Raw genomic sequence first — 19,504 nt, forward strand, 5'->3', positions numbered from 1 at the left:
CATTTAGTAATCAACACTTTTATTACCGAATTTTGTAGGATTATTATTATTATTTTTTTTTTTTTTGTTAGTTACGAAACTAGAATCATAATATACGATAGTTCACATTGCACGTTTACAACACACCGGACGAATGATACCTTTAAAGATAATATACCAAATTAATTATATTATTGCTCAACAGTAATATGTTACTTACTGTGAAAGTTTTTAATTATAGTTATCTATGCGGTAACTCCTAAACTATAGTGACTAGTGCTATATGTATAACTATACGATTAACTCGTCGACTGTACTGCACGGTACACAATACGTCATATGTATTTAAATACATAATATAGTTATTAAAACAAAAAATATAATTATATCTGTAACACTGTAAGTGTTAACGATTTATCACAACTCTGTGACGTAGCATAATGTGTTCTGAATACTGTATAGTATAGCTTCAAGTATAATTTATACGAAACTGTGAATGATCATAATATGTACGTTATGGAAACTAATAATTTAAAAATCTCCGACTTTCGCCTGAACGAAAATAATAATTATAACACTTCCTATAATTGCCATGCATAATAATATGAAACACAATAATATTGTTTCACGGGTATATATCTGGCGATTCTACAATTGTAGCAATATTATTGTTGTATACAACCCATATGAACGTATTTGAAATGTATGATATTTTGCGTTAGGTTATGCGCAAATAAAATTCTCTCTTGTGTATAATGATGTGAATTCGGTGATTTTGTTTGCTATATACTTTGTTACGTATCGAACGTAACGCGGATTTTCGGTAATTATCTATAGTATTCTGATCTATACAACACTGCATGTAGATAACTTTGAGTAAACTCTACACACGATCGTTATATCAATACGTAGTACCATCACAAAATGACGGGGCTGGCCCCAATCGATCGATCACACGCGAGGCCTCGTCCGTTTGTGTGGCGAGGTATGTAGATATATTATATTATTGTATCATAGTCTTGCAGGCAGTCTCGCCCGTTGAAAACTCGACGACAAATGAACAACAGTGTGCGGATAATAATAACACGAATACCTGCAATACGCGGGTATATCGTCCTGCAGGATGACCGCGAGGACGAGAAGAAAAAACTCGGAGAAAAAGAAGAACGAACAAAAAAAATAATATATATATACAACAAACCGACAGTGAAGTCCGGTAATGACCGGCTTGGTCTTATACCAAATACGGAAACTAGTATTTTTCTCGTGTATGCGTTTCCAACCGATATTTATCATAATCTCGTGTACGCGCATGTACACGACGACTCTCCGAATCGACCGTTTAAGTACACGCGTATTATATTATTATTCGTATTGAATGTAAAAAAATATATATCGCGATAATAGCCGTCGCGGTAGCGCGTATACGATATTATTATGTGATGTATATACAGTGACTAGTGAGCGCTAATAATTTTCACAGGAAAAAAACGTGTCTATACTACTTTACTCGAATTAAAACGACAACAACGACGACGTTTTGTTGAGTCTTGTAAATTATTATAATAATAATGACGTGTTTCGATGAGTTTTAATAATAATGTTCGTGTGGAGTTCGGTATTTCAATTTCTGTCGTATAACCCGAATCTTAATGTAAGTACCTACCCACACGGATTTGCCGAAAAACGACGAATATCTCATAGAGTTGTCCTTTCGCGATTTCGAATTATTATTATTATCATACATCGTCCATGTACTAAAAAATGCGTTTATCTTCACTATTCCCGTCGCGAGGCCCGATAAATCTCGATGTTTACGCGATAATAAACATATTGTGACCGAATAAACATAATATTACTATATATACGTACCATTAACGGTACACCTTAAACTCTAATACAGACGTAAATTTAAAAACAAAAAATCAGTTTCTTTTATCGTCTTGATAAGTACGCCATCAATCGTCTATCAAAATGATCGTTTAAAGACTTTATCACTCCAGTATTTTTTTCTCCACTCAACACGCTAAATATCGTTCGATCGTTGAAGGTGCAATATTTTTTTTTAAAAAAAACTGTCCCATCATCGTCTTTATAGCATATTTTATACACTCCTAATTTGAATACTCCTCGCTAGGTATCCTACCCATACTAGTATTTTAGTATTTCATCGTCCAAATTATACGTTATATGCGTACACGAACAACGCCAACCGTTATGATAATATCGTGACGATCGTCAAATAGCACTCAAAGTGTCTATTCTGTACTATAATATATATTACATTATGTACACTTCTGTAGACTCGTTATCCGTTTCCTGGTTACACGCAGCCGCGGTTTATCGTGTCGTTTAATTACTCGTATATTACATTTCAAACGCCAAGGTTTCAAAGATTACACATTATTCAAATTTATTTTTTTTACTTAAGATTTAGATTCATAGATTAAGTTTAACAGCCGCAATCAAATTTTGAACATAAAAACACAAAACATATGCAAAATAGAATATTAGCTATACATATATTGGCTATATTATATTACATATTGCACAGTACCTATACTTTATATTATACAACAAAGTATATTATTATACGTCCTAGGTAATATAGGTACATACATATAGTTTTGTAAACACAATAGATTTATACGTAAGTAATGTTTTGGCGGATTACGAGTATGAGCGATGAATAGTTTTATTGATAAAATGTATAGTACACTTATTATATCATTGGTGGTGTTGCGTTTCAATTTAATCGCGTTGTACACATACCTATATATAATATATAAGCATATTATAATGATTTTATAACATGTGCCTAAGATGGAGGTTTATTTTCCGTCTGTCTCCCACGATCGTATTAGAGATTTTTCTGCCAATAATAGTTTAATAGTGTAACGTACATATATTCTGATATGTACATACCCATGTAGTATTTACAACAATGGCAGAATATCAAATGAAGTTTGACGTTAACATATAGAGACTACAATTTTTATAATAAATAAAATTCGCAATACTTTCAAAAACTTTGACAACTCGCCTCACTTCACATGTATTATAATATGATATTATACAGGTACCTCCTTGGTTACGCGAATAGTCGCGAGCCAAACTCGTTTCACGTGCACGCCGAAAGTACAATATATAGATATGCTACCTATACATACAACTACTCGGGGCTATTTAATTGTTTTTTTTTTTATTCCGATCGTTCCCACCAAACCATTATAAAACAATAATTATTACATCGATCTCGTCGATCTCGATCGAAGGAGCTGTATTTATCGCGGGCGTTAACATACATAATACAATAAATATGTTTATATATATATATAGGTATACGTTAGTTATTATGGCTAATGCATTAAAACCACGCGTGGCCCCATTCTGTATCACTACCTCGAATACATCAACGATAAGATACTATAGAAGCATGTTTATGGAAGAGACTTATAGAGTACTTTCTACCAAAGTTTCAAGAATATTTTTTCTTGAAATAAATGCACATTGTACAAGTATTAATATTAAAAAATAATTTTAGGATAAAAAAATTCAAATTAATTAACAAGGTTAATGTGTATTCAAAGCACCTACTTAAATACTTAAAATATGTACTCACTTACCTTAAAATTAAATTAAATTTTTTTTAATAATATAACTAACGATATTTTAATTTTAGTATTAGAAATGTATATGTAACTTTAACTAGTTTTGTCTTCGTCGTTTATACACCTATAAAAAAAAAATTAGAACAGATTACATTACTACATTAAAATGATTTTTTTTTTACATTTAAATAGTCATAAAATAATAAATATCGTACATAATTATTAAATTTTATCTACAATCAATAATTTATAGAGATTTTCGAAGTTAAAAGACATCCTGTTTAGTGTCAAGATATTTTTGTACAAATAAAACGAACATCTGCAGCTGATATTGTGACAAACTTGAAACATGACATGTCGCTACTGGTTAAATCTTCATGGTACATCCAAATCACCTAAAAGGTTTTAAAAGTGTTGTGCACGTAATACAAATATATTTTACACTTAAACATTAAAATTTAAAATATCCATTATTTACCAGATACAACAAGCTGACATTTTCTATTATCTTGTATTAATATATGTTCAATGTCATCACAATAACAGACTACAAAGAAAATAGCTATAGGTTAAGTAGCCGCAAGTAGGTACTTGTCGTATGTTGGCTGTATATCAAAATGACCAGTGTATAGACATATTGTTGTATCTTGTATACGGTCAATATTATTATATTAAATAAACACAAGAAACATTAAGTGATTGACAAATGGTTTACAAGTCTAGGCAGTCTAGCCGATAACACTCGAAGAGCTTTTACCCGATGACCCCCCATGAACAACAGCGAATAAAAAATATCTATTCGTATACTCCACGGATCGTATTATAATACTGTGCGACGTGCCGAGAGACACTTTTCATTTGTTTTGGGGGCAGATCATCGATCCGGCCCGGGAATGCAAAATAACATATTTTAATTTTCGGGTATGAGTACGATTTTTCGCCGCTGCGCCATCTCCGACACGACCCGGATGTACGAAAACGAAATATTAATATTTAATAATCGTTTCCTGTATACACGTGGAATCCCATTTGTATATAATCACGTTGTATATACACAGTATTTTCGGTCGTTACGAGTATAATGTAATATTATTTAGGTAGGAGAAATACGTTTACCAAATTAGGATTTTACGACGGTTGTTGGAATAATAGTACTTAGCACGTGCCGTATACGGAATAAAGTTCTCGAACGAGTATTCAAATTCCGGAAGCGCGTTCAGTGTTCACCTATCACGATATACCTATAATATTTATATTATTTTCCAAACCACTGCCATGGTGATTTACAGCGCGTTCGCGAAATCGTGTCAAAAGGGTCGGACCCGGTCCAAGGCCTTCGCGTCCAATTGGTGTGTTTCTATATCTATACGTAGATAATAATATAATATATTATATATTGTATGACTACCGAATGACACACGTCGCAACGATTTTAATATTGCAACGCTACGGCGCAAACTTATGCGTACAGGGTGATTTTATTTTTCCGTCTAACAGTGTAAATATCTATGAAGCTATTTATGCGTTTTATCCGTGAATTTTATGTTTGAAATTGGGTTATTATATAAGATATTTTTAGCTATAGCGATTTGAAATATTATTTTTCATTTTATCATATGGTTTTTTATCGTTCTTTGCTCTGCTTAAATTACATTTTATACACGTATTCCGGACGATCTGTATAATATTGTCTAGAATATAGAATTTAAAATAAAAGTCAAATACCTCAGAAATCGCTATATAAAAGAAAATAGTGCATGGTTCGTAGTACAATAAATTCTATCAAACAGTAGTAAAACTTTTTTTTTTTAGTCACAAAGATTGCACTATAAAATTAGTGTAAAAACTAAAAAGATCATCCTGTATATTGTATATAAGTATATTATTAAGCACACCGCGGTCAGCGTATTATATATTTATTTACGACTAGAACGTACATTTCTCGACACGGATCGAGAAGCAAGAATAATATACATAATAATAATATTATTGTAATCGTACATGGTTTATCGAACAAATTTTGCGGAACACATAATAAATAACTTATACCATTATGGACTAAAGTGTATTATTATAATATTATTAAATTATCGGCGTGACATGTATTTCGAAATTACCCCTTTAAAAGTGTTATAATTTGTAGCTGGCCCTGATATACGCATGTTCTGATCATTGTCGCCATCCACCGCCGTGTGACGTTTAATTAATGACGTTTTCGAACGATTCCATACGTATAAATACGGACTCGGTTTCGAGACGGACGTCATCTCGTCATTTATCAACTAAGCGAGCAAAACTGATCCTTCAAGCCTCCGTCCTCATCCTTTGCTCTTGACTGTCCGTCCGCCGGCGTTTAATTCGGAAACCTACGGACACGGACGTTTTTCATTTTTCATCGTCTTCAACGACAGCGTACGACGCACACGCGAAAAACGATATTCGTTGCACCGTCGAAATATCGTCCATTGCCGTTTCGCTTTGTCACCTACAATCGCCGCTAAGGTATTACTACAGTAATGTAATCGGTGCACATAATATCATAATATATTATTATAATTCCGACTACCGTATCAACTCCGCTAAAATGTAATGTTATTATTCAGTTATCGTTGCCACACATGGAAATCTGTACAGATAAATTTTTACTATTATTATCATAGTCGAGTATTTATATCATTTACATTCGAACGTTTCGTCATTTTTAGGGTTGTGTTGTTGACATATTGTGTTCGTTTCGGGATAATCGTCACGTCCTTATGTACGGCGCTGTTCAAAACACACGCATAGTGGTCTCAAAATAACGGAAACCCCATTTTGTATTGATACGAAAACGAAATCATCGTGTATGTTATTATTATTTTTGATTATTATTAATTATTATCATTACTGTCATTGCTGTCATTTGCATTTCGTTTTTGCGACCGGAAAGTTATAATTGACTCGCCGAGAGCTCGCACACCAACACGCACATTATACTGACTGGCATATTGTCTGCTACTGCCGTTGCACATCCGGCTCGCCCTCCGGATGTTTCGTTTCCTACGAATAATTTTATCACACATACACACAATACATGATCTGGAATATTAATATCACACAAAATCCGGTATACTAAAACGTCTATCAAATTCAACTAAATTGCTACTAAATAAACACGAAAAGGTGATTCGTCTTCCACGAAAATATTGTCTTTGTATTCTCTCATCATGTCGTTATCGGGTTTTTAAATTTAATTAGCTTTTTCGAACACTTGTTTTTGTTAACGTTGTACAATATTTAAATAATTTCTTAAACTGCTACACGTGTATTTGTTACTTCAATTTTGGACATTAAAAACGTTTAGTTTGGTGTGACATTATTGGTTTTATATTCCAGTACAAACGCAGAGCGGTGTAATACTATATTTTGTAAGAAGCGTATAGAGACGTATTTCGAACGAATTTCGTGATTACAACGCGCTTCACACGCAATGCGGCGTACCAAAATAATATTATTTCAACGGATCACATTGTATAGTTAAATATTTTTTTAACTACGTATTGAATGGTTTTTTATATTTTTTTATTTTTCCTCGTGTCACTAATCGCACTTACCGATTGTTATTTCATTCGTTTTGTTAAAACGACCTATTCTCCCCAAACCTCTTGAAAAATGTTCAACTCCCTCGCCATAACACATTTTCAATTCCTGTATTATCACTGTAATATTAGTTTTGTATAATAATATAATATATCGTTATATGTTAGTGTGACTTTGGGAAATTATATACATGCTATAATATCTTCCGGCATGCGTATATACGAGCGGGTGAAGAAACAAATCTGATTGCGCCACACGCGCGACGTGAGAAATCCGACAAAAACATCGCAATGATGATGATAATAATAATTGTAATAAAAATTCCGTACACAATTCATTACAATAAATAATAATATAGTGTCGCCATAGTGTGTTTTCGGAGCTCGTCTAACGCGCAGAGCCGATAAAAGCGAAACGCATACCACCCAGACCGATGTTAATTTGACGCGCGCCATTGTGTTAAAATTTCCAGAAAAACATTATATTGTGCGACGCGTAGGTAGTTTCTATTTAATTTCCTCGTTCGAACGAGTAAAAACTCGTATACCACTATATTATAGACGAGGACCGTGTGGATACTGCCATGGTTGTTTATTTATTTTTTTTTTCAATTTGGACTACAGCCTAATTCATCTCGTATACGGCGTATATATTATATTATACTATATATAAAGCTTTAACGCCGACTGACGTTCAATCATTATAATTCCAAAAATGGATCGAAACGACTACTCGACTTCTGGTCAGATAAACTTCTGGTCAGGTACTCGTGGTTACATTAATATCTATCAATACATCGCAGTGTTGTGTAATAAATTTGTAAACCTGCACGTGTGTATATGTGTACAAACGTAATTTTACATAATATATATATTATTTTTTTTTTAAATTTATGCTAATTCATTAAAATACAATTTCACGTGACATTTTGTTTACGCGTGTTTATTGTAATATGGTTCAAGTTCATTTGAGAATGGTCGAGTGGAATAAAGAAGGCCAACAATCAAGCCAGAAAGTTACAGGTTTCTGCTTTATTTTTTTTCTATAATTTCTAAACGATCATTATTATTGGCATTGTTTACGCGATGTTGAAACTTGGTGGAAACCACAACTTGGCGAAAACCGGTTCACGGTTAACAATTCAAATCGTTATTCCAGACCAGTTCAAATCAATTAAATTAATAACATCGCGAAAGCCATCAATGCGAACAAAATAACATAAAAAAAACTTATAATAACGAACAATACCAATCACTAATCATCTGCGAAATGTAATCATCCGGATCTCTGATCAAAATGTAATCCGATTATATTGAAAAATGACTATTCGCTTCCGTGCGATAAGCACAGTGCTTATCGAATCATTTATGATAAAATTTGATGTTTCTATAATAATTTTAAAAGTGATTTATAATGTAAATTGTATTTAGGTGTTCTTATAATACGTCACGATTGAACTAATTGATCCAAATTTGTTGACAATAAAGTTACCTCCACTAGTTTCTACAAATTAATATCAATAATTTTTTATTCCAAACAATTATTAATCGATTGCTCAAATTTGAAATTGCAGACGTTGACGAAAAAAAAATTTTAAAATTGAAAAACATCTAATTCTATGCAAACCCACTAATTTACCCACATGCTCATAACAAACCCTAAAAAGTTATGAAAATGTACTTGCGTACTACAACAATTTAAATTTATTGCGTATCGATCCGTCGTAGTAGTTCTAGATAGTCTCAAATTAAAACTTATAATATTAATACAACAAGTGTGTTGCGTAATTACGAAACAATATATTGATAAATACCTTTGTTCAGCTTGAACCATAATTGACATCAAATAAACAGGTATTTAACTATAACAGATAAACCAAATTTTCATCTCAACCATTTACCAGACTACCATCAGTATTATTATTATTATTATCATCATCATCATCGCTACATTGCACACACACACACTTCATGTCACCATAGGTGCACACGGTATTATTTGCATAATTAATAAATACGAATATTTAAATACCTATAGGTAGGTACTTGTATAAGGCCTACGGGCGCAGGTTTGTGGAGAGGCCTACGAGGACAGCATCAGCAACATCAACATCAGTATTGCATATAATATTATTATATATACCTACATAGTGGGACGATGTGTTGCGCCCACAGAGCTTTGCCTCCGCGACGATGTAGGACTCGGATAACGCGTGCCGAGACAACGACCGCGGTGTGTGGTTCGCAGGTAAAAGCGGTTATTACCAGAGCGGTTCTTAGGTACCTGCAGAGCAACAGATGAGCTCTTGTCGCGATGGGTTTGACCAAGCGCACACTCAAGTACATTAGTATAAAGTAATCACCGTTTGTCATACGACGAGTTTTTTACCATCATCAGTTGTAGAAAAATTTAGACCCAAAAGCACTTACTATAGGTTGTTATTGTTATAAGGTAAGAGAGTAGGTAAACCACAATTTGATATTATATTGTTGTCATATGGTAGGTGTATATCTTATTCATTTATAATGGTAGATATTAGAAAGAACTCATCATATTTCTTGGTTTACACAAATAAAATGAATTTACGTAATTCTTAAAATCCTAAGAAGTTTAGTTAATTAATCGACTTTTTTTTTTTTTAAGTTATTACTGTATTAGTTTTGCAATTTTTAAATATTGTAATATTATGTTCGTTCAATAATATAATATTATAGTAAGCATGCGTATGACAAACTTGTCAAACTTGCGGTTTTTATTTTTACAATTATATTTGAAATCTATACACGTTTTATGCTTAGTCGAATATATTTCAAATAATTAATATCATTATGTCCTATAATAGTGTACTAATGAAAAATTTACATTTCCGAAAGTGTATAATCTGTACGCTGCAGAAGATATCTCGTGTGCGTGAGTTGAATTCACAATTTGTATTTTTTTTAAACACTGTCGAATATCTTATACACTTACCTATATATTATTATGTATACATACCAACTACAAAAACAGAAAAAAACACTATAAATAATAACATATAATGTAAATGTAATCTAACGTCTGAGAGTGATGGAAAAATGGTAATTCGAAAACAACGAAGAAGATAAAAACAGAAAATAAATCAAAATAAACATACTTCGACGACAATGTCCAAATTCCACTAATTGGACACGTACTTGCCTATATAGCATAATAATCATAGTATTATATACGTATATTCAACAACAGCAGAAATTTAGTTAAATTCTAGAAGACGGGGCATTAAAATAGGTCAACAACATTCACATAACTATACTCCTTTCTATTAATATTTTCAATATTATTGTGCCTTTGTCGTAAATATCGTGTAAGAAACAATAATACATAAAGCATATAAATAATAATGATAATATTCTAGTCATATTGTTATACAGTAAATTTCCGTTACAACGAATACCAATACAACGAAAAATCCCGTTATACGAAAGTCATAGAAGTCCCCTACCGAAAATCAGGGCTTATAAAGGGCTTATAAGCTATTTCGTAACAACGAAAAAAAATTTGGTTTCCTGGAATTCGTTGTAACGGGATTTTACTGTATATGAATAAAAACAGCCCAAATCCCAATTGTATTATACATTAATTGTATAATAGATATAACTACATTATAACATATATAAATATAAAGTATGAACATACATTATACAAAAACAAAATAATTAATAAAAATACTATTAATTAATAATTAGTAATAACAGATTTAAATTAACTCTGTTAAAATATGCGAATTTTATAAATAATCGTGACCTATAGAAACATTAGAAACTCGTGGAGTAGCATTTAGAAATATTTAGACTCCATTTTTAACATCAATAAAATAAAATATTTCATTAATTTTGTAAAATATAACAGTCATCAATTGAAAAAATACGAATATAAATTTTTGAATCATCCGATAACAACATATATTGACTATTTAAGAGCGCTGGGGAGATATTATTAATAAATATAAGGAATAAGACGCAGATGGGACTGGCATACAAAATCAAGAATATTTTTGTAATAACAAAAAAAGCAAAATATTAAACACCATCAATAAGATAAAATCTTGTTGACTCTATAACTCTATAAAAATAGACCGAAATAGAATTCATTTTCGTGTTAATTAATAAGTTCCGTTCGACAAAGCACGTTATACTTTTGTGCACCTAATCATATTTATGACGACATTATTTTGTCCTTTTACGAATTGCGTACATTGTATGCTAGCGTTCAAATTTGCTTCTTTCTCGAGTTTTTTGTTTATTTATTATTATTATTGTTATTATTATACAATCTATAACAATACCGTCCGATAAAATATTATATTACGCAATAGCCAGTACCTATACAATATAATAATAATATGCGTATTTGTATCATTATATTATAATATGTCATAATATGCATTATGTTTGCCTTTATGTTTGCAAACGAGCCTTTCGCGATTCCTGAAGTCGAGTCAAAGCAGTTGAGCGCGCGCAATCCAAAAACGTACATCATAAAGCGTAATAATTTATAATTTATGTAATATTAATACGATGAAACGACGTCGGTTCGGTTGTACACACGCTCTCGCGCATACATACGACATTGATGTTAACAAACCGTAAGTCCTGTTTCGTGGTGTATAATATAATATGATAATAATAATAATATGACATATTCATGTATGGTTTACCTCTATATAGTGATAGTAGTCCAGACTCCGGGAGGCGCGTGGGCTGCAGCAAGCCTAGGCGGTACGCGTAAACCAGTCGTTATAAAAAAAAAATAAAAAACGACGTGGGGCTGTGTAATAACGCAAGGTAAAAAAGCGAACTCGTTGCGTAATTTGGGAGTCCTTAAAAACCAAATATCACAATAACACGCTTGGGTCCAAGTAATTGGATACGCCTGTGTGCTCCGTCGTCGTTCGAGCCAAATTTCGCGATGAAACCTGTCAGAAGAAAGAGAAAAAAACCCTAATAACACATTTTAATGACTTCTTCATCTGCCCCATCTCCCTTCATTCCTACATCACCGTAAACACGGTATTGTCGTTTTACATGTGTGTGTGGACGGTAATCGATACGACAGCGACTCTTTTTAAACGACTAGACGATTTTCATATTTTTATATTAAGTTATATCGTTGTGTGTATTTAATATCATTATGTCTGCAAGTAAATTCGACCCTGATGCAGTCCAACTAATTAGACTTGACTTTAACGATAAAGTATCGTCAACAACAAAAAAAAATACGCTTAATTATTTTTTATTAGTTTTTCATACGCATAATATCATATTGCATTGTTCAATAAACGCCTTTCAACTCAAGTACTTGCGCGCAGACCGTAATATAAAAATATAAAAAAAAATAGCAGTTATAACAATACAGGTGATAGACGACTATATAATAACGATAATAATAATATTATATATTATATATTATTATACACATTATATTAATTAGGTTTGGCGCAAATGCACAATAGCTGGTTATAGAGTGTGGACAATAAGTATGTTATATGTTTAAATCGATGTGGATTATTATACACGAAATCGTAATACCTAACACTATGGCGCTGTGTGTAACAAATCAGTATAGAAAGGCGTTTTTATTATGCATTTATAAAGGAATTCACAATAGTGATATCGTGTCAGTAGCACTATTTTAGTGCTATCTATATACTTACCACTTGTATATACCTATTTTTTATTCTAGTATTTAATTTATCGGTATAATGTACATTTAATATGTCTTGAACTTTTAAATTTATATGATTATAGCTATTATATAGATACTGATCAAAAATTGGAATGTCGTGAGTAAACTTTTTGACGAAATCGAATGAGGGTTTTCGGAAATCCTATATCCTTGCAAAGGCTCACAAAGTAAAAAAAAAAACAGGTTTCAGACAATAACATAGTTCGCATAATACTCTGAGCACCTTATGAGTTGGTTGTAAAAAGAAGATAGTATGTTTTTTCGCGTCTACAGCCGGTCTGTCAGTGGTAGAATAACGTCGTCGTTGCCGCAAACATAATATTATTGTGTATTTTGTTATCATTGCGAAAATCCTATGCACATTCATATACCTACGCAAATCGAAATTTATTACGTCGACCGCATGCGCGCGCAGTTCAGCAGTTTCTGCCGCGCAGACAGCTTTTTTATTTTTCTTTCTTCAATAACGTTCTTTGGCAATAAATCGTCGTCTGTACATATATATATTTTTTTATTTATACATATATATAAATAATATAAAAATACAATACATACGTATCTTATTATTACATTTATATAAATATACCACGTTACGATTCCAGTCACGGACCGGCTTATAGGTGGGTGACTCCGAGCTTTTGGAATGTTTTTTATTTACTATCATTTTATCATTTTCGCCGCAGTCGAAACGGTTCATTTCACATTTCGTTTTTTTTTCATTTTTTTGTACACGATCTGCGACAGCTGTACGCTCGGCTATGGTGGTGTTGTACATACATGCATCGCACACAGATAAATAGGCACGCGTATTATCCGCCGGGAATAGTATATGGAACGAAAATTCGCTCGTCAATAATAATTACAATCCAACAATAATAATATTATCATTATGTACACCACTGCACGGAAACCAATAAATAACGTTTGAGCGAAAATAATTCGACGCGCGCGATGAATTCTGGCGATAATAATATAACAATAACGGTCTCGGTCCGTAGGAGATCGAGGACACGGTGAACATAATAACTAATAAGCGCGGTGTTATATGGAGATGAAATATTTTAATGGGGGAAGGGGTTAAAATTATAAAAAATTCGTTGCTTCCCACGGTATTCCAAAATTTCAGGCACAGACACTCATTGGTGGCGATAATATGAAACCCGTAATAATATTTTATGCGTACCTATATTATGATACACACACCTGTAACTAGAGCTGCGTGCGTAAGTGCATGCATGCTATATGTATATTATAATAATAATAATATAGGTATATGCCTGAGTGTCACGTTCGCCGTATCGCAATTTTACAGGTGTTTTCAATTCTTTTTTTCATTTTTATATCGTGATCCGCAATCTCAAAACTTTGAGTACTCGACCGAGAATTCAGTTCGGCACAAACATTTTTCTGTTAACCCGCACCCCATCTCAACTGGGTACAGTCTGTCTGTATTTTAAACGTTTTAATGTTTAATGTTAATCAATGGTTTCCGATATTGTTCACAGACCTCGTTTCGCCATTTTGACGTTTATTGATGCCACACGCTTGTGACCACGACGCTACAGAATGGAGGTTATTCCTCTGATAAGGAGTTCAGCCACCGGTTCGGAGGCGTCCAAAGGTGATAACGGCATTAAAAGACATGTACAAGAATGGTCGAGACTCGACAGATTGACCGGAATCTTGGAGCACGCCAGAGTCGAAGCGGACCAATGGACCAATCACACTGCCAACACTAAACACAAATATGGAAAGGTAATAAAAATAATATAATGTGCATTTGATGTAGATTATATGCACACACACACACACACACACACACATATATATATATGTATATTGTATAATGTATAATATTTTGATTGATTAATATTATAATATGATATAATATAACATTATATCGTTTAAGGCTTAAAGGTGTTTCGATTTTATTAACCGGTCGATTCCATAAAAGGAAATTCGTATAGAAACGAAGGTATATAATAATCGTTAAAATGTTTAATACGTTTTCCATACGAGATGAAAAATGGTAGTTTTTTTCATCCAATTAATTATCAATCTCGTTCATTTAAATAACTCGTCTTGGCCATCCTATTTGTAGATCATACCTCGTATTTTCTAATTGACAAAATGTATATTTACAAATACGTATAAAACATAATATAATATTATGTACATTATAATATCGCTCTAGCACTTCGAGATGGTTCTTTATACGTGATAATAGTAGGTACCTATCTATCGACATATTTTTATTGGTATTCGTTAAGTTTCGCGTACACACAAAATTTCCTGAAAACATAGAATAACAAATGTGGATAGTATTATATGGTGACCACTTTTAGACTGACCTCGATAAACTACATATACGCATATTATAGCTATGTAGGTACGTATACTATGGTATATGAGTACAGAAAATTATATTAAAATGACATCAAACGCTTTCAAATGGAATATAATATTACGCTTCGGTCAAACACTTCAGACAGTCCTAACCTACAACACAGATTTTGAGGTCAAAAATCCTCGTTAGTGGTATATTTTGACATACGCTCCGGTTCATTAACCACGAACTATCTTTATTTCTACACAAACATAATTATTCGGTCGGCCGTGATCCTCAAGCCAATCATTTTTTAACGACGAATTTCACCTATTTATTATGAATATATGTATATGTCTGTGTTTGTCGTACTGAACATCTTATCAACGAATGTGCGAACTAATTACAAATTAATCGTATTTAATGTAAAGAACTTATATAATTACATATTATTCTCTAGTATTTTCTAAAGAAAAACTTCCTATAGTAGTGAAATATCCCACCATACCAAAATCAATTAAATAAAATATACATACAATTTTTATTTATAGCTAAAATCCCATCTTTTAACATAGCCATCTTATTTTTTCTTTATATTTTCTTACTTCGATTTTGATTCAAATTTATAATTATTAAGAACATATTATTATTTTTTGTCCTCATCTGCTATGAAAACATAAAAAAAACTCAAAAAATAATTTTAAGACATGGGACTAACTGACTTGAATCGAAAAAAGTTTATTACTGCAGCTTATTATAATCGGTGTATCGCTCATCTTGATTTCAATTTCTATGTAATCGACTAGCGTAAAACTGTAGTTACAACTTACAACAATTATTGTATGTATGTGTACCTGTACAATATTATTATAGTATATGCGTTTATAGGTGGTAGACAGACGCGCCAGGAATCTCGCCGACGGCAGTAAAGAAGAGACGCAACAGACCAAACAGCTGGAAGTGTTTCAAGCTCACACTGCCGGATGCTCGGTACAAGTAATCAGATCTCAAACAAGTACCACCAGTTCGTGGCACAATTCTAGTGTAAGCCATTATAATGCGTACTCTGCGACTAGGCCGCCGTGGTTGTTCGGCGTTACGGCCACACGATGTCCGTCTCGTTGTTTATCGACCGTCTTGCTGATGACGACATATTATTTTTTCGCCTGCATTCTTATGTGAAATTTATAGTGTTTTTTCTTTCTAACAGGCTGGTTCGAATGCATTCCAATGGCCGTCTTCGATATTCGACAAAAAAGACAATCAGTTTGATCAATTACGTGTACGTTATTGAAAAGAAACACGTATTAATGAAATATTCGATAAAATATTTGATAAAAAGAAAAATGTACAAAAATGTAGAATAAATTACTTTTTACCATTTTTAATTAAAAAATGTAAAGTTATTATATTATTAGTTTATGAGTTTCACAGTTAAAAATATTTAAAACTTAAATAAACTTTTATATTTCAAAAGTAAGTACATCAATAAATTGTTACATTCTCAATTGACCACACTAAGTACATATTATGTTTTTTACTAAACTTTTTAAAATATTATAACATCAAATAAATAAGATAATATTATATTGTTTTGCTTAAATTAAAGAAGGTTAGAATTAAGACAATATGTATACATATATGTATTTTATGTATTGAAATATATATGTATATATATTTCAACTAATTTTATCATATCTAATTAAAAAATTATGACGATTTAAGCAACGAATTGGTAAAAATAATATATTACGTATGTACAACTATCGAATATTTTATTTATTAAAAATAATTAATATTTTATTGTGAAAAAAAATATAAATAATCGTTTAATTTATATATATATATATTGTTTTTACAGTTGGAACACAGTCCTTTAGATGTGAGTTCACAAAAAAGTAAAGCAACCGTAGGTCGTAGTGGATCAATTAGCACTAGACGACCACCTACTCGTAGACCACAAGCTGTTACATCGCAATTACCGAAAATAGAGAGTATTGACTCCACAGACACAATGGAAACGTCAAGTAGCCTAAATGAAAATGTCGAAGAATCGGTTTCAACAAATCTAAACCGGCTAAAAAGTTGTTCTAACGATGAAATACGTAGTGACATCAATGAATCGGATGAACCGCTGGACCGATCTTCCAGATTTCGAAGATCGTTACAGTTTGCACAGTCTAAAAACATAGAATCCAATCACAAAGTTGCCGGAGAATTAGAAAATGTATTAAAAAAGGTTCTAGGTAAAAAATTGCAGGTGGTAGACAGGGATATCGAGGACGAGTATTCATTGATAAAACCTGCATCTCCGTTGAAAAAACCTACTTTCATAACGGTAGAGAGCCTTAAGAAAACAAAAAACAACTTACGACACTTGAACGAGGACAAGGATAAGGACGACGACGGAATAGAGACGGACGTGAAACCCACGGGAGATTCGAGGAGCTTAGACTATAGGGGTTCAGCACTAACTCGCACTGAAGAGTGGTATAACAGACGAAAATCATATGGATTCGAGAAGGTGACTACGTCGGACCACAGCGGTAAGTACGCCACAGATCCATCGGCAATGGATTCGTCGACAGACAGTGGTATTTGCCGCTCAACCGAAAACGGACTATCAAACTCAAGCAGACAGTCGTCAGTCGATCGCGAATCTATTGCCGATCTCGTCAAGAAGTATTCAAACAAAGAGATCAACAACAATACTCAGGTGCATGCCTACAACACGACTGTAGTCGCCAAAGGAAAGATCCTTGAAGCTATTAATAGCTTAAGGTCCAAATCGAGTGCTTATTTCGATGTCGTCAAACCTAGCGATACCATTTCGGAATCCACGGAAAACGACGAAAGCGAAAAAGAACAGGTTAAAATTATTGAAATTATTTATTAATTCTTATGTAATAAAAAAACAATCTATCAGTCATTTTTTACAACTGTGTTTTTTCAGGTGTACATGAGACGACTGTCGGTTGGTATGGATATGGCGATGGATAAAAATGTCAATAGAGACGAAGTACCAAAACGTCATTCAATAGCAGTAGTAAGCGAAGTGGCAGACAGAGAACCCGGCGTCGACAAGAAGAACGGCAACAAGAAAGTAGAATTCTGCAGAACCGAGGTACACTTCGATGCGACTCCGGGAAAGATAAACATCGTCGACATGGAAGACAAACCCGCCCCAGCTCAACTATATCGACCTAAAAAGAGGTAAATCGATGTTATTCGATATGACGACACGATAAACATAAATTATAATAAAATTAACTTGTTCTTTATACGGGTAAAATTGCTTAAATACTCTTTTAATTAATTTGATTATCGTCATTATTTTTCTATTTTTATTGAAAAAGTTAAAATTATTTAAGTATCATTATATTACTACATTTTGCGTGCGTGTACGTTTTAGATATAACCGTCCGCCCGAGAAGAGTAGCCACGGGCTTCCTGAATACCGTTTCGGAGATGACGTGCACAACGACGTTATCTTACAGATCAACGGAACCGGAAACCAAAACGGAGGAAACAGTGGTAACGAGTGTCCAACAACGGAAGACGAAACCACAGACACCAGCAATAGTATGCCAAAAGGCATATTGAAGCGGCAACAGCTGCAGCAACAGCAACAGCCGCAGCATCAGCAACAGTCACAGCACCAACAGCAACAACAGAACATAGCCGATAATTCCGGTGGGGTGGCGTCCGACAACGGCATCGAAGTGAGGATCTCCTCGACGGAATCTACGCCCGTAGACTGTAGACGAGCGTCCTGGTCTGTGGCCGACAGGGTGAAACAGGTAGAAGCTGTAGGATTCTCGACCCGAGTGAACTTCACCGAGGGCGAAACAACGGCTGTGGGCTTCGACCCGGCCAATCCTAGGAAACAGCGATACTCGTACAACGGATCGGCTTCGCCGGTTTGGTACCAGAACAATGGCAACAATCCGTCGGCTACCGCAGGTACGGTTATTACGTGACGTTACCTAACTTTACAAAACCCTATAACCAGCTACACTTGCAAATCTGTCCGGGACCGGTTTGATTTTCACACGGCTTGGACGACTTGTACTGTTCTCTGAATCGTGCAAATCGGTTTAGCCAAATAAAGCTTGCACTTACAAACGCTTCGCTTGCTCGTATAACACATCACGCTTTTCACGTAAGCCTGCTATAATAAAACAATATTTAAATGTATTTTGACGTACATCGGTAATCTAATCAAACCGACGAACGTAAGATTTTCATTTTGTCAAACGAAAGAAAACGATATTTTATACAGCAA

General features: G+C 33.3%; 1 protein-coding gene across 3 annotated transcripts in view; it reads left to right on the forward strand.

The window, feature by feature from the left end:
* Nucleotides 1–19,504, forward strand: part of LOC113560534 — a 68,605-nt gene that overhangs the window by 42,290 nt on the left and 6,811 nt on the right. For all 3 annotated transcript variants that reach the window (XM_026966464.1, XM_026966463.1, XM_026966465.1), the window contains exons 2-7: nucleotides 14,399–14,648; nucleotides 16,108–16,263; nucleotides 16,430–16,501; nucleotides 17,081–18,088; nucleotides 18,173–18,432; nucleotides 18,632–19,182. In XM_026966464.1, coding sequence (XP_026822265.1) covers nucleotides 14,460–14,648; nucleotides 16,108–16,263; nucleotides 16,430–16,501; nucleotides 17,081–18,088; nucleotides 18,173–18,432; nucleotides 18,632–19,182 — 2,236 coding nt within the window. In that variant the 5' untranslated portion in view covers nucleotides 14,399–14,459. The remainder of the gene's footprint in view (nucleotides 1–14,398; nucleotides 14,649–16,107; nucleotides 16,264–16,429; nucleotides 16,502–17,080; nucleotides 18,089–18,172; nucleotides 18,433–18,631; nucleotides 19,183–19,504) is intronic.

This window comes from Rhopalosiphum maidis, chromosome 1 (genome assembly GCF_003676215.2).
Source record: "Rhopalosiphum maidis isolate BTI-1 chromosome 1, ASM367621v3, whole genome shotgun sequence".
NCBI lineage: Eukaryota > Metazoa > Arthropoda > Insecta > Hemiptera > Aphididae > Rhopalosiphum > Rhopalosiphum maidis.